Raw genomic sequence first — 15127 nt, forward strand, 5'->3', positions numbered from 1 at the left:
CCATTAGTCTACGCTCGGTACAGCAGATCCGGCAACAATGAACTTCCGCTTACAACAGACGATTTCTGTTGGTTTGTTTGGTCCCCATGCATTTCAAGTGGAAAGGAAACTACTAAGTCTGGCAACACTGTCAGCGTAGAATTGGCCATTGGTGGGAAGCCAAGCCAGGGCCGCTGACCCCCTTTTTTGAAGGGGTGGGGGGTGACGACCAGCGGTAGGGTGGGCTATTTGACTGTCGGATAAACTAAGCATAATTAACGCTGTCGAACATAGTGAAAAACAGGCCAACATTGCAAAAAGTACGGGCTTGTCTAAGCATATGGTCCGCTCAACCATCAAGAACAAGGACAACGACAAAATGTGCAACTCTGGTGAGATTGAAGAACAGCCCTTCTGAACACGGTAAGTGGCGCACCCGGAGGTAGAGTCTGTCCCCATCACAATTTTTTAAGTGATGAAGAAGTCAGGTTCAGATAATTTAGGCATTTATTATTCCCACGCATGCATCGTTCCCATTCCGCTTGACGAAAAAGGTAAGAACTGCCTCAAGCAGGGAGATGGCTCTCGTTCATTGTGTGTAATCTGCCGCTGGCTGTGCCGAGTCCAACTGGTCTAACTTCCCATTTCACAGCCGCCCTTCATCAGATTATTTTGTATCAGCAGTTTTACAGACCAGAATGCGATCATTAAAAAGTGCGGAAGCTGCCTTGGGGAACGTCAGGCAGCGGACAGTTTTGGGTAAGCCTGCCTTGTCACCAAGGGTTTGAAAAGAGCCGAGCTGATTCTGCTGGCATGATTGATTTTTATAGCAGGTTAGTAATCGCTCCTAGTTATGTTCTTGCTTTATTTGCTCAGCTTAGCAAATAAAGCAAGAATAATAGAGGGTTCCTATGCACTCGACCGCGTGTGCTCGGCCTTTTTGAAGTGCCGGTGCTAAGCTTCTAAAACAGCAGTAGGCAATTCTTTTCCCCCGCGTGAATCCCGCGCAGAGATGCTGCAGGCGGGTAGAAAGAACAAATTGTTCGTAGCATGTCTATGCAACACTGGTCAAAGTTCCCGCTTTACACTCATACCCCCCCCCCCATTTTTTCCGGATTAAGAGGGTCCGTTGTAATGAGTGTAGACTGTATGCAATAATGACATTACAGTAAAGCCTCATCACAAGAGACACTCAAGGGAACCAAAAAACGTGTCTCCTGTAACCACGGTTTCTTGTAAGCAATGTTTCTAAAATGGCGAACATGGGAAAGCCAACCGAATCACCTTCATTCAAATGTCTCTTGTAAACAAGTGTCTCTTGTAAACGAGGTCTTACTGTATTTAGGTACGTACGTATGGCTCGGGTATGAGGGTCAGTCGTGGCTGTGCATTTTCCCCAGCCCCGAAAGTGCAGCTCAGGGTCTCTCTGCCCACCCTTTCGAGCTGGTGCTCTTATCCGATAAGAAAACTCAAACAGCACTCACCCTGGACTTCTTCACGGCACGGCTACGGCTTTGGAACTCCTCATCCTGCAGTTTGCGGGCCAGCTCTTCATCGTTAGCATCGTGGTGTTCCTGCAAGCAACGCATCGTGCACAATTAGATTTCACAGGCACACACGAGGTGCTGAAAAGCGGTAATAAATATGCGCTCCATGATATCCCCTGCACTGAAATCACGGAATGAAATCTTTAGAGCCCTAAATTATTGACCTCTCTTACAAATGGTCAAAATTTTGACATGCTTTTTTCACCTAGGTTTTGGTTTGCTTTTTTTTTTTTTTTTGCTCAGCAAGCCACACCAGTTATAATAATCGACCAGATTTAGGGGGAATTCCCAAGGTGGAGTAAGTTTCTGTAAAGGAAAGTTTGACATCCACCTAAATGCAGCCATACGGCAACAAAGGAAAGCTATACAGCTTTCTCGGAAACTTCGCAGTTTAAGAAAAATTCGTCCTGGTCCAGGATTCGAACCCGGGACCACTGCTTAAACGGAGCAGTCGCTCTACCAACTGAGCTAACCAGGAGGCTAGTCGTTAGCAGCGCGAAAGCGAATTGATCAACAACTCGAAGTGAAGAACAGGTGTTAATCGACCAGATTTAGGAGAAATCCCCAAGGTGGAGTAAGTTTCTGTAAAGGAAGGTTTGACATCCACCTAAATGCAGCCAAACCCAAATGCAGTCGATGAGAGAAACGTCGATAGCCAAAATATGGTTCGCATATACGCTACTGGTGAGTGCTTTTTGCCTCATTGACCTTACCTACAAAATAACATATTAGTGGCCCATAATCGTGGCACAATTATGCCGGGGCCCAGTTCCCGCTTCATCTGGTCACTTTAGCCTTGGCACGGCAGAGGCAGGTGCCCAGAAGCAAAATGGCAGCCCCCACAGGTAAACAAGTGTCACATGGTACAAACCGACCAATGACCATTGCAGCGGCACAGCGGCACAGAAGGGAGTGCCGATACCCTAAAAGCTTTTATTTAATGGCACTAGTTCTTTCAAGACAATGGGTAAACTGCACTTCATATAATGCATCCAAGTCGTGTAAAAACACGTTTAGTTACTTTCACTAAGCACTCAATTAACCCCACTTTGATTCTTTGACTAGACATTGTCCCTCCTTTGCCCAGGCCCCAACCCTGACATTCCCTCCACTACGTACAGGAGTTAGTTCCCCACAACACCAGAAAACATGCCTTGAGGCACCTGCATCAGTATTTTCTTCCATAACCTATAATCAAACCACACGCTTTAATTTTAACTCTGGCCAGGTCACCCATATCCAGTTTTCTATGGACAAATACAGTACACACTTTGTCTAACGCACGCCTCAAAACAGGGTGATAACTCCATCTAGTAATTTTACCCAAAGAGGCTCACTAACCTATACATGTGAAAATTCACCACACAGCATTCCTGACATGTCCCCTGTACCCTCACAATCCAAGTCTGATGTATCATTCCAGCCTCTCACAGGGCACTAGAAAAACCTGTGAATGATGCTTCCAAGCACTTCTATTTCCACCACCTGCTTTGCTGTAAAAGCAAGGACCCAAAGCAAGGACCCAAGGGCCCACTTGTTGCTTCGCTTCCGCAGCTGAACTAGGCCTGTGGAGCAGTGTCAAACTTTTGAATGCCAATCCGTCTCCATGCCGGTTCGTGCCGGCACGGAGACGTGGAGCCACGGTATGGAGCCTCACGTGCTGGTCCGGTTACTAGTTGCTGCCCAGCCTGTGTACCCCTCAAATAAATACCTCCAACCAGATAAGATAGGCCTTGCATTTCACCATGCAGGGATTTCTTCTCAGCCTGTACATGCCCAAACTACTTGTGAAATGGCAGAAGTTTTTTACCATGTATTTTGCAGCCTTCCTACAGATAGTCTGAACATTTGCTATTACAGTCAACTCCTGTTAATTCAATTCTCGCACAGACAGCAAAAAAGAAGGGGGACCTAAAATCATCTATAGGTCTAAAAGAACAACAGTATAGAACTGCAATGTTCCCTGTCAAATGTGGACTGTGATCACCTAATGATATTTGCGCTCAAGACAGGCCCAAACAATGCATTATGCTGGTACTCCACAATAATGCCTGGGTGGGCCAGTTCCATGCCCCCAGAAACTTAGTGCTGAGTGTTCTGCTTGACCAGTTTCCATGACAGATATCACTGGCAGGAATTCTGAGCCGCATCTAGTTAAAAAATGTCTATTTCATGTCCGTTTCAACATGTGATGCTTGTTAAGAGGCCTTTGACCACCACTGCACGGAAGCCTCTGTGTTGTCTGCCCTGAGCAAATCAAGGCACGCTCAGTGAACACTTTGAAATGGACATGAAGGGAACAAAACTTAGAATTCTGCACCAGGTGGCTACTTCCAGCGTTCATTTTAAGAGCATATATTTTAAGCCATCCCACCATTTCTGGGCAGAACCTGTGAAACAACAAGCATCTATTCAATTCTGGAGCGGGCATTGGACAATACCACGCGATAAACTCCGCAGCTCCACCTAACGTGCCTGCACACAAGCTGCAGCCAAAACCGCTCACTCAGACCATAAAGAACAGAGAACACTTTTTTTTAAGGCATTGTCATCAAAAATTGTGGTGACCCTATACTCCTCCTTTGCCACATTGTGCCCTCAGCCACTATGCCCACTCAAAAGGGATGCTTCTGAAAGATGCAAACTTGGAATAGCACTCCTGCAGCACACACCTTCCCATGTGACGCCCTCCAGAGCCTGCAGTGGTGGAAAGCCCGTGCGGCAGTTCGTTCTAGAAGTACGATGATGCGACATGTCCCTGAATACCTGTACAGCCGCTAGAGGACATTTACCAGTACATCGCCCACCCCTTTGTACCGAGGCAAATGAGGCAGAGGAATAGCATGGGGGCAAAGAAGAAACACAAGGGAGCAGTTCTAGCCAGTTCCTTGCCTGGCAGCTCCCACGCGTTTCGGTACGTGTCAGTGATAATAACTGCTGGGTTATGTTGAGCACAAGTCTATAGGCCAATTTTTCAGCTCATAGTTATATGAAAGGTAGCTCATGCCTGTGGTGCAACAGGAACATTCCTAGCGTACAAATTGGCAAGTCCTCCCACCAGGACCTTTGCTATACTTACCATATTAAATGGTAGATGAAACTTAGCGGTGTCACACTAATGACATTCGCCCGCAGTACCTTCTGCAGAGGCAGGGATGCAGACATACAAAACACACAAGACTTACGTCGTCATCACTGCTTGCACTGCCACGAGGCGATGAGGAGCTTGCCGTGACCCCATTAGCTTCTTCTTTGATCTTGGAGCTAGATTCCTTGGCCTTGACCTTCTGCTTCTTCTTGGGGGGTTCCTTTGTTATGAGCTCCATGACCAGATCATCAATTTCTTTTTTCCTGCCAAAAATATGGTTGACATTGTTATGGCAAAGTTGTGGCTAGCAGTCACAGACAGTGGTGATGTCACTCAAAGAAGACACACTAAGCAAAGCAGTGATACTGCACACAGCACTAGAAAAGCAGAGGAAGCAAATCCATCGATGCTTTGTTCACTTGCAAGTTCAATTTTTTCACCATGTTTTTTATTTTTCCTGCTCACAGGTGATACTCTTGACCACCACAGACTTGAAGGAGAAAACCAAGCAATTAAGGGTGTGTCATGAATGCAGGACTCCAAGTTTTGATAGCTTACGCACTTCAATTACAAAAAATGAAGAACCGTTAGGTCTGTTGCAGTGCCTGATATTACTTAAACCCATGCTGAATGTCGCAGCCATGAAGAAGTTGAAGAATTAAAGGGAACACCAATATGAATTTGCTGAATTCTTATTCATGGCTGCATTGTGTAGTTCAATACACCGTTTAATTCACTAGTTCACTGTCACCTTTACTTCACTATTTACCAGGAGTCAAGACTTCCAACTATTTTAAAGCTCACAAAAGAAGAAAAAACACGTGCTTTTGGAGCCCACGTCAACAAATGTCAGTACGCCACTTTGAGGTGAACAGTTCAAGGCAAACGTTAACTGCAATAAAATGGATTGCACAAACAATTACAAAAACAAATGACTGAACACACAATAATGTCAAACCACCAGTTACAGGCACACAGAGGTGATCATAGTAACGCACGGCGATACGAGCTGCAAGTAACCACTTTCCAAGAATAATTGCATCTTAGCTTGAGAGTAATCCGTGTGTAAAGTTCTACGAGCAAACAATCATTCAACTGAACTTGGAAGTAGCATTCATTCAGAATTTGTGAACAACAACATTAGGAGAATGACAGTTCATTTAAAAAATAACAAAACTAAGAGCTGCAAGTTATGGAATGACAATCCTGCCACGACATAGTTAGACATCACCTAACAATGAACAGATCTATCTAAGCTGCTTTTTAAAAGCCTCTGCTGCTTCAGTGGCAAGGCAGCGGACAACTTGTTCCGCGCGTTCAGTGCAAACATCACAACCACAGGCGTCATGCAGGCCTGCTTATCTGCAACATCTGCTCTTGCAGGTAAGCATGCCTTGATGTGAGCTGCAGCTCCAAAGGAGGAGGGGACAAAGTAGCAGAGACTGAACACACAGCCTCCAGACTGCAAGAACAGGCTTTGGTGCATTAAGCTTTCTTTTTTTCACGATTTAATTATCCAGCCTTTTATTTACCAGGCAGGAGTGACAAAAAGCAAAAGGCAAGAAACATGCACAATTAAATTAGCAGAAACTCGTTCAGGTTTTCTTATCATACAAGAAGAATACCTGACACGCTGGGCTTTACATCAGAAAATTTGTGCCACGGACATCTTGTGCCACATACACTCAAGAACTTAGTGATAAGGATTGATTTATTATGGGGTTTAACGCGCCGAAACAGACAATCGATTTTTGCCGAGTATATGTACCCTATCCCAAATGAAAAGGCATCCCTTAAAACACCTTAACACAAAACGTTTTCTCTCATAACGTCCTAAGACTTTCTAAATCGAAACTTTTAGATCTACAAGCCTAGAAATAATGCTGGCAACCATGACATACAGAAGCGCGGCAACATACTTCTGTCTGTACGCGAGATGAAAAGCCGTATTTAAAAACTTGTACCCAGCTAGAAAAATTGTGAATTGCAGGGTTTCTTATTCATTTGTGTTTTTTTTTATTCACTAGCTAAAAAATGTGAATTTCAGGCTTTCTTATTCATTTATGTGTTTTTTTTTAATCACTAGTCTATTTTGCACCAAGGCTCCATCTGTTGGGATAAGCAATAGGTAGAATGCTAGCTTCATGTTGTGGAGGTCGGTAGCCCGATTACCCCTGGTCGGGCCTTTTTATTTAAAGCTGCCATTAGCATTTCTGGAAAATGAAAACAAATATTTCGGCAGAAGAAACGCCCCCGACTCCGGCATAATCATCAAAGCTACTTCACTAGGTCTGTTTACTGAATGCTGCCATTGATACTGGGCATGGAGATTCAGTTAGCCACACTGAGAGCAACCCAGCGGCGGCGGGCAGTGTATCTTTAAAAATTTCAAAAGAATGTTTAAAAATACATATACAATTTAACCTTATACCAATACTTGTGCTAAAAGGTTTTTAATAAGTAAATAAATGTTTCAGCAGTGTCAATAGCTGCAAAACTTTTAGGACACGTGACCGGGGACGCGTATTGTAGTGTCAAGTTTCTGCACTACAAACCGCCACCCTTCCGATTTTGGAAAGTTTAGCACCAAATTAAAATTATTTCTACTAATTTGTTTATAAATTGCTTGTGGTTACTCGGCTATATAAAATGCTGGCCTCCATATGAGCTACAGAACATACATGCTACAAAAATCGGTGGTCCGCCCCTTTAAAGTGGTAAGGAAATCAGACTGTTTACGGCTTAGTCAAATGAACTCAGCCAAGTAATCCCACACACTTTTAAATGCTACTGCTCTCTTTTTAAGACCCCATGAAACAATGCTTCACTACTCTGCATATGCAGAGCAAATAAAAAGATCTACGTATTTCTCATCAATGGCACAGCAACTCGTGCCCCAGCCTTATTTGCAAAAGAAAAGTTGTCGTTAATTTGTGCTATCACGTTAGATGCGATACCAACAACAGACGCAAAGCACTGACTTATTGATTGCAATAAACTAGTCCAAAGATGCTCGTGCGGAAGAACGGAAGGGCAGCCGCTTTATGATCACTTAAATGTATCGATGAAATGACACAAGACTTGCAAATTAAAGCAACTATAAAGGCTGAATAAATTTTTGTTTGAACTGAAAGTTCTCACCTCGTAGCTATCTCGGCTAATGTTTGACGGCCAAAGAAGACTTGCTGGCTCAGAAATAAATAAAACACTTATCTCCCATTTCCCTTCCACACCACAAAGCACCCACAGCAAGTACGGGCGTGGGAGCTGACTTAGCTAGGGTGCTGACTGCCTGGGCGTTGCTGTACCAAGGTGACGTCAAAAAGACACCTTTTTAATGGATTTCAGTCTTCGTGATGCAATTGACGGCCAATCAGAACAGGCTTTCAAAGAAACGGCAACACTGTCAAGCCTTGCCCCTAGCTAAACGTTCCCATGCAACTGGCCATAAGTGAAGTTGACGGTTGGTACGGTGAGTTCTTGCATTCACCCTGCAACACCTCTTGACCGCAGTTGTACACCAAGGCAAAACATTTCTCCAAAACTAAAGCAAAGACTGTGAACTGCCAGCCTGTTTGCAAAGTAGAAATTTTCACATTTATTTACATGCCAGGTGCCCCTTCACTTTTTTCGGAAAATTGCTCAGCTGAGCTATGCCAATCCACTCACTGTTCACAATTTGTGATGTTGAAAATCATAGTGCGAAAAAGCATATGGGGCCACTGATACCCATTCTCAATTCTTTTGCACTTTCTGTGTTAATGAACAACTGCTGCAGCTGCTAGTGGTTAATCAACTCACAACAACGTAATTTGCAGTTACAGAGTCTGCCTCAGAAATGCATATGCCTCCCCAAGTCACTAGTTTGCTAATGTCCTACAACTCCAGTACAAATTCAGACTTTGCAAAACACCTCAGGCGGGCTATGTCGGCAGCTGCAAGCGCTTCACAGGCCACATGAATTTTCTCTCAAATGCAATGCACGGCCTCGGTTTAGCCAGAGACAACATCTGGTACACAAAATGAGCAGCGAGCCTCGGCAGCTGTGACGACCTGACAGGTCACACACGAGTTTTACGCTGGCAAAACATGGCACTTCAGGAAATGACCCCGCAGAGCTGTCGCTACACAAAGCGAAGAGGTCTGCGAGACTGCGTTATTCGCAGCCAGCTGGAAAGCCAAGGGGCATTTGTAGTGAACAGACACATGAGGAACATTGTACACACACCAGATTAATGCTGGAAATAAACTACTCACAATTTACAACAATGTTACCCACCTAACATTGCAAACAAAGCCACAAAAACATACGAAAGGCAAAAGCTAATATTCCACTCACACGGCGTATGTCTTTCACTCCTTATACTCAACTTACTATGGATAGAATTAAAGGGACATTAAAGTGACAAACAAGATAGCCTACATCTTTATCCCACAGTGTCAAGAATATAAATGTGCCACTCTCAGCAGAACCAGTTGTTTAATAATGAAAAAAAAAAAAGCCAAAAGCACGAACATAAATTGCTGTTTGATACACCTCTCCGCACCACGTCTCCTGTGATTTCATTAAGTATGCTTGGCAGAGTTTGTTTAAATGTGTTATTGGAAGGAACAATAAAAGTAAAGGACCTGTAAATGCAAACTGACTTGAATTTGTTCTTAAACAAGCTGCCTTTCTACCACAGGCAGTCAGTCAACATTGCTACAATTTTAACCCGTTGCAGTACGGAACTTTTACCCACTATCCGGTCATTACGGTCCGCAACCATTTTGGCTGTTTCTGGCACCGAAAAAAAAAAAAAAAAAACTGTGCAAGAAAAACTCGCATAATACTTATTTCAGCATGTGAACCCACTTGAAGCATTCTCCTGGGAGCAGGCCAGGGTTGTTACTGCAGGTTTTGCAGAAAAGTATGGTTTCCCTTCTGCCTCATTTTGTTTTTCTATAGCTACAAAAAGCACAGCCTTTCCTGGTTTGGCCTGGGAGCTTGTAGATAAAATGGCTCATCCGAAATAGCCTTTCCTCACACTCCATAAGAGCAGATGGGCCCCGCGCTTTGGCTGGAGCCCTCAGATCACCCACCAGCTTTTGTATGAGGTTGCAGCGACATTGCAGGTTTAGCTGGCCATTCTCCACATGATTCTGCAGCTGTGTGCGCCCCCAAATAAAACTATTGGCAATGGAAACTTCTAGAAGCCAGAAAAAAAAAAATCTTTCCCCACCTATTCACTCTCTTTCGACAAAATGCGTAGCTCTCAAAGTAATGATCCGCACGGTGCTGTCTCCACCGCTGTCATGGTCTTCGTCACTTGCTTCTGTCGAATCACTGACTGCCTTCTCTAACTGATGGAGGCACGCAATTCTCTTCCTCACTGAAGTCACCATCGCTTTGGCGAAGTCCTCCACCGTAGAACGCACGCGATCAGAAAGCGGGCATGCTTTTCAGCAAACTGCACTTGTGAAAATTCTCTGGAATCGAGAAGGCCTGTGCTTATCATTGTGCTGCACCCTAGTGCAACAAACTTCAACAAAGCTCACTTAACCCTCAAGAGATGGTGCATCCTGTATACAAAGAATTCGGGTGCATGACAGTGAGAAAAACCATGAAATTTAACCTTGAACACCCATGTCGAGCGTGGCTGGACTACGCACCGCTACAACAGTGTTACATTGTTGGGTGGGGCCCGACATCCACCGCAAGGGTTAATTTCAGTCACACACTCTGCCTTCCACAATGCGAACATGATGACAAATGGAATAAAATACTTCAACCAAAGGCTTCATTTAAGGCTGTTCCCTATATAACTGCTGCTCATGGCCAGGTCTAGTCTTTTGAAGTGGGAACCACACACGGACGGCACTGGACTTACAACTGATTTATTGGAAATGAACTCCCTTGGCTAAACACAAATTTCCTTCGCTTTCGCATGCGCAGTAAAGCCACACCCTACGCAACACCATTGTGTAGCGCCTTAACACAGGTTCCCACTTCAAAAACTATGAACCAACTGTCCCAGCTATCTACCTTAGTCAGATCTAGTTACCCCTGATAAAGAGATCAAGTAGGCTTTGGGAAAGCATTTGGCTAAAACATCTGGTTGGAGCACTGTTTCAACCTATGTTTGTGAGAGTTCTGTCTTTCCGTTTTAAACCCAGCTTAATTGCCAACACAGACCATCCCCAACTTTTCACAGAAGTGGTAAAAAATGGCATGATAACTCGCACAACGCATGTCCATAAGTTTATAAAAGTAGACGTACAAGCTCTTAATAACCAGGTTAGAAAAAAAAAAAGAAAAAAAAATGAAACCTAACAACAGTATGATGCTCGCGAAAGCGATAGGTTATGCAGTGACATTTAATGATCAATGTGACACCAAGATTTAGAAAAAGAAAGGAAATGAAATCTGGAAACAGTATGATGTTTGCCAAACTGGTAGGTTATGTAGTGACAATGAAAGAGCAACGTGGTAGTTTCAGTTTTGGTGAGATGATTGAGTGCTTGGCCACTCTTCATATGATCTCTGTACGGCCCTGTGTGTATTAGCACTGTTAACATGGCCTTTACTGCATGTTTCTGGTGTAGTAGAAACTTATCTGGAATGTCAGCTTCGACTAAACGAAGTTCAATTCCATTTGACCAACTAGCAGACGCTGCAACAAGGCACAAGCCCTGTACAAGTCTTTGGAAGAATGTGCCCCTTGAAATACTCTTGTGCAGCTAGCTCCATTGCGCTGCCATTAGGGAGATTGACGGAGGGAACTACCAGAATAACCACAATGAAGCGAGCAATGAGCGACACACAAATTCCTCATCTTTAAGCTGCGAAAGGATGTAAGCATGAATGTGCAACAAACAAATGCGAGTGTGCCATATACGCTGCGAGGTGGGCGACTTAATGGTGTACCAAAAGGCAGCCAATTAGACGTGCAATAATTGCCCCCTTCCTTCTGATGGGAGGAATGTAAACCCTGTGCACTAAGGCATTTTTTGTCGCCAAGTAGTAAACAGTGACAGGGCTATGGGAAGGCCAGACTTTCGCATGAAACAAACTCACTACTCATCTGTTTTGTTTCTTCCACATGCTTGAAGTGAAAAGAAAACACACCATAGAGAATACACCACCCCTCCCTCTCAAAAGGGAGACTACCACTGTCAAACACATGACCCAAACGCAGGTGAAATATATTAGGAACACATAAATGCAATCAGCTGGCTATTTCACAATGAAATAAAAACCAGTTTTGCCGATGAGCAAAGACTCTTCCAAGTTGACCAGACAGCCGCCTACACACAGGAAATGTGTGCAGCCGGCGGAAGCTGCACCCACGGCCAGAAACCAGTTTTTGTTCTATTGCAAAAGAACCAGTCAATTGCAGTCAAGTTTTTATTTTTAAACGATACGAACCATAAAATTCAAGCACCGTGCAAGGTTTCAGTAAGGATATGACAGCAGTTTGCATCAAAAAATGTTTATACGGGAAGCTCATACACTGCAACCTTTGTACAACACACAGAAAAAAATGGAGACATTACCAGTGGAAGAGAGAAGGAGAGAAAGCCAGCTGTTGGCTCTACTGTTCATACACTCTGCCCCTTGGCCTAAATGGTAGCATCTCCTCTCATTCAAGGAGTGCAGCGTGTTTTTTTTTTTTTTTACACTACTGAGAAGGGAAAAAACTAGACAGATGAATGGCAGCTATAATAATTTATATCTAAATACAGCGCTCTTTGTCATGCAACAAGAACTGAAGGAGCTGATAGGTGCTACCTTTGAGTTCGTACTAAGAAAAAGTTATTCAGCCTTTCTGTTAACCAATATTATTCGATATTGAAGGCCCTATAATAATGCGGAGACTAACACACTGAACACTGCCTTCAATGAAGAAAGTTCTCAACCAAACTCAAAACAGTTTAAACTGAGACACTGCTATTGGTTTTATCCACCAGTGACACAATTCAGATGTCAGACTGTACAACAAAAATCCAAGCAGTACATGGGAAAGTAAGCATTGTCCCTAGACCTGCCCCATAAAAATGAACCAGCCCACCTTGGAACACATTACTGCCACCATATAGGCCAGGATAAATTATTCCAACGAAAAATACACCACTCGCTTTAATACATTTATAGGAGTAAAACAACACTTAAGTCAGAGCGATAAACAGATTACAAAGAAATTAGCTAATACCGCTACATTCCCCTTTGACATAACACACACACTGTCCTGGATGATTACAGATATAGCAAATGGCTGTCCAGCCCTTCACTAAATTCTTTCAGCTTAATGCATCTGCAACTTTCATTACTGCGACTTATTCATGAAGAAAAAAAAAAAAAGTAGACAGCCCTCCAAATTTGATTTAAGACAAAACTTAAAGAAAAAGCACCAGTGTTATATAACCTTTCACTTAACAGGAAAATAAACCAGCCCCAAAGAAGCCAGGGAACGTGGGAGAACATTTTTTGGCAAACTCTCAACGCCAAAATTGGCTCATGACACTGAGGGTGCGCCGCTCGAACAGGGCAAAAAATAACGTCGGTTGCAAAACGTCGTCACTCATTCAATATCACCAACAGGATGTGCACTAACTTTTCCCAGCTGCCAGTGAAATGCTTAAACTGCAGTGGGGAAAAAAAAATGAGTGAACTATGAAAAAATATGAAAATCTAGTATCTGCATAGTAAGCAATGCCTCGACATCAAGGGTTGGATGGAAGCTTGTCAGGTCGGGAAAACGCATGACAAAAAACTGGCACCGACCGAGATTGTGAATGAGGTACCCATATGGGAGCCAAAACGTCTTTTTTGGTTTTTACACATTCTTGATCAGTACCAGTTTTCTAACTGTTGCTAAGCAATGCCTCGCCTACTGTTGTAAGTGGAGTCGTCAAGCGCATTTAAGTGAAAGTAGACATGAACACCTGATGATGAATCTAAAGGCCAGAAATCCCAATGCCAAAAAATATAAATATCTCAATAGCTACGATTTTTACTCTAAAAACCCCATACTCAAATACCACACCTAAACTTGAGTAAGAAAACAAACCTAACCAGCATTAGTGCTGGCCAGTGCTATTATGTATTTATACCAACCACGCCAAATTTTTAACCTTGTAAGCAGCAAAGTTTTTTTCACTAAAACCCGCGGTGTGACATACCAATTGAACAGTTTACCATTTCGGCAAAAGTTTCCTACGTTTTCACCCTGGAACACATTCGAGCCTAAACGCGGACGCTAGACTTGCCGCGGCGAAAATTTTAAATTTGTTTCCATTTTGTTAATTTTAATTAATTAACAAAATGTAATTTGGTTAATTTTAATGTTAATTAATTTTAAATTTGTTTCCATTTGTTTCAATTTTCCATTGTAGCGTATAGCGATCATTCAAGAAAAGGCGCGGGCAAACCGCGTCCCCCGATTAGCTAGTTGCGCTTTGGTTGTATCAATATATCAAGGACGGAATGAATGACCGACAACGTAAACGCGTCAGTAAACAGCCTCGAATTTATATCAACTACAGCTGCCGCTTCGAAATTATGCTTAACTAAGCCACCGCACTTTATCCCTACGCCTGCCCCAGACAAATGTCAACGCAGCGTTGACACGGCTCGCAGACGCAAAGGGATGAAAAAGATGACCGCACAGCGTTCCATTTAGCGCGCTCCAGCGTCCTAACTGCACGCCTTCCTCTCAACAATACTGAAAAAATACAAACAGCTAAATTTCACACAGTTTATTTCACACAGTTTAAGTTCACTTATCGTAGTTTGAAATCACCCAACTCGTTCGCTGACTCGCCAATAACCTGCCGAAAGGACAGCCGGGCGACAGCCTGTTCCATGTCCAGCAAAATAAACGCTGTGATGGCTGATGTCACCAGCGGCGCATACAAGCGTTCTTCTTTTCGCTAGACAGCTGATACCAGCTGCCTCGACTTACGGCATCATCGAGGCACCCGGAATAGTTTGCGTCAGGTCAACTGATCGCAGCGGGCGCGGAAAACTTGAGATAACAGCGAAAAGATGCAAGCACGACTTGGCGCCGCTTCGGAACGCGACGCCAAAAGCTAAGCCTCGCTTCTCAGCATTGCGCGTTCCACAACCCAAACGCATATGTTCTTCCTGCTTAGCGCCACGATGAGTTAATATGCCACAAAAAATCTGATATAAATTGAACAGGCGTGACGCTCACCTGTCAGTAAAATCGATGCCGTACTTTTCCTCCAACTGTTTCCTGATTTTCTTGGATGAAAGAACATCGAGATCCGCTCCATCGAGCATCTCTGGAAGCACATCACAAGCACAAGAAAACGTCTATAAATCGGTAATAGCTCATACCTTTGCGTCGCTATGGATACTTGAGAATAAAAAAAAAACCGTTAGGTAATTTAAATATATTTCTAACCCGAAATCGCCTTGCGCAGCTCCGCGACCGGCAGCTCTGCCATCTTCAAGCCAGAAACACACGTGCTTCTATGGTGCTGCCACCTGAACCTTTTTCGACCGCTG

The 15127-nt window shown here is 43.7% G+C and overlaps 1 protein-coding gene and 1 non-coding gene across 2 annotated transcripts in view; both read right to left on the minus strand.

Moving 5' to 3' along the window:
• The window catches only part of LOC144156011 (uncharacterized), a 38506-nt gene extending 23379 nt beyond the window's left edge, over positions 1 to 15127 (minus strand). The window contains exons 1-4 of the mRNA XM_077687771.1: positions 15024 to 15127; positions 14811 to 14901; positions 4712 to 4877; positions 1464 to 1553 (exon numbers count right to left, since the gene is read on the minus strand). Of these exons, the coding sequence (XP_077543897.1) occupies positions 1464 to 1553; positions 4712 to 4877; positions 14811 to 14901; positions 15024 to 15066 (390 nt within the window). The 5' untranslated portion in view covers positions 15067 to 15127. The remainder of the gene's footprint in view (positions 1 to 1463; positions 1554 to 4711; positions 4878 to 14810; positions 14902 to 15023) is intronic.
• Positions 1931 to 2004, minus strand: Trnan-guu (transfer RNA asparagine (anticodon GUU)). Its single transcript has one exon. It is a non-coding gene; the product is annotated as a tRNA-Asn (tRNA).

This window comes from Haemaphysalis longicornis, unplaced genomic scaffold, assembly GCF_048455015.1.
Source record: "Haemaphysalis longicornis isolate Haplotype H1 unplaced genomic scaffold, Haemaphysalis longicornis Haplotype H1 scaffold_1, whole genome shotgun sequence".
NCBI lineage: Eukaryota > Metazoa > Arthropoda > Arachnida > Ixodida > Ixodidae > Haemaphysalis > Haemaphysalis longicornis.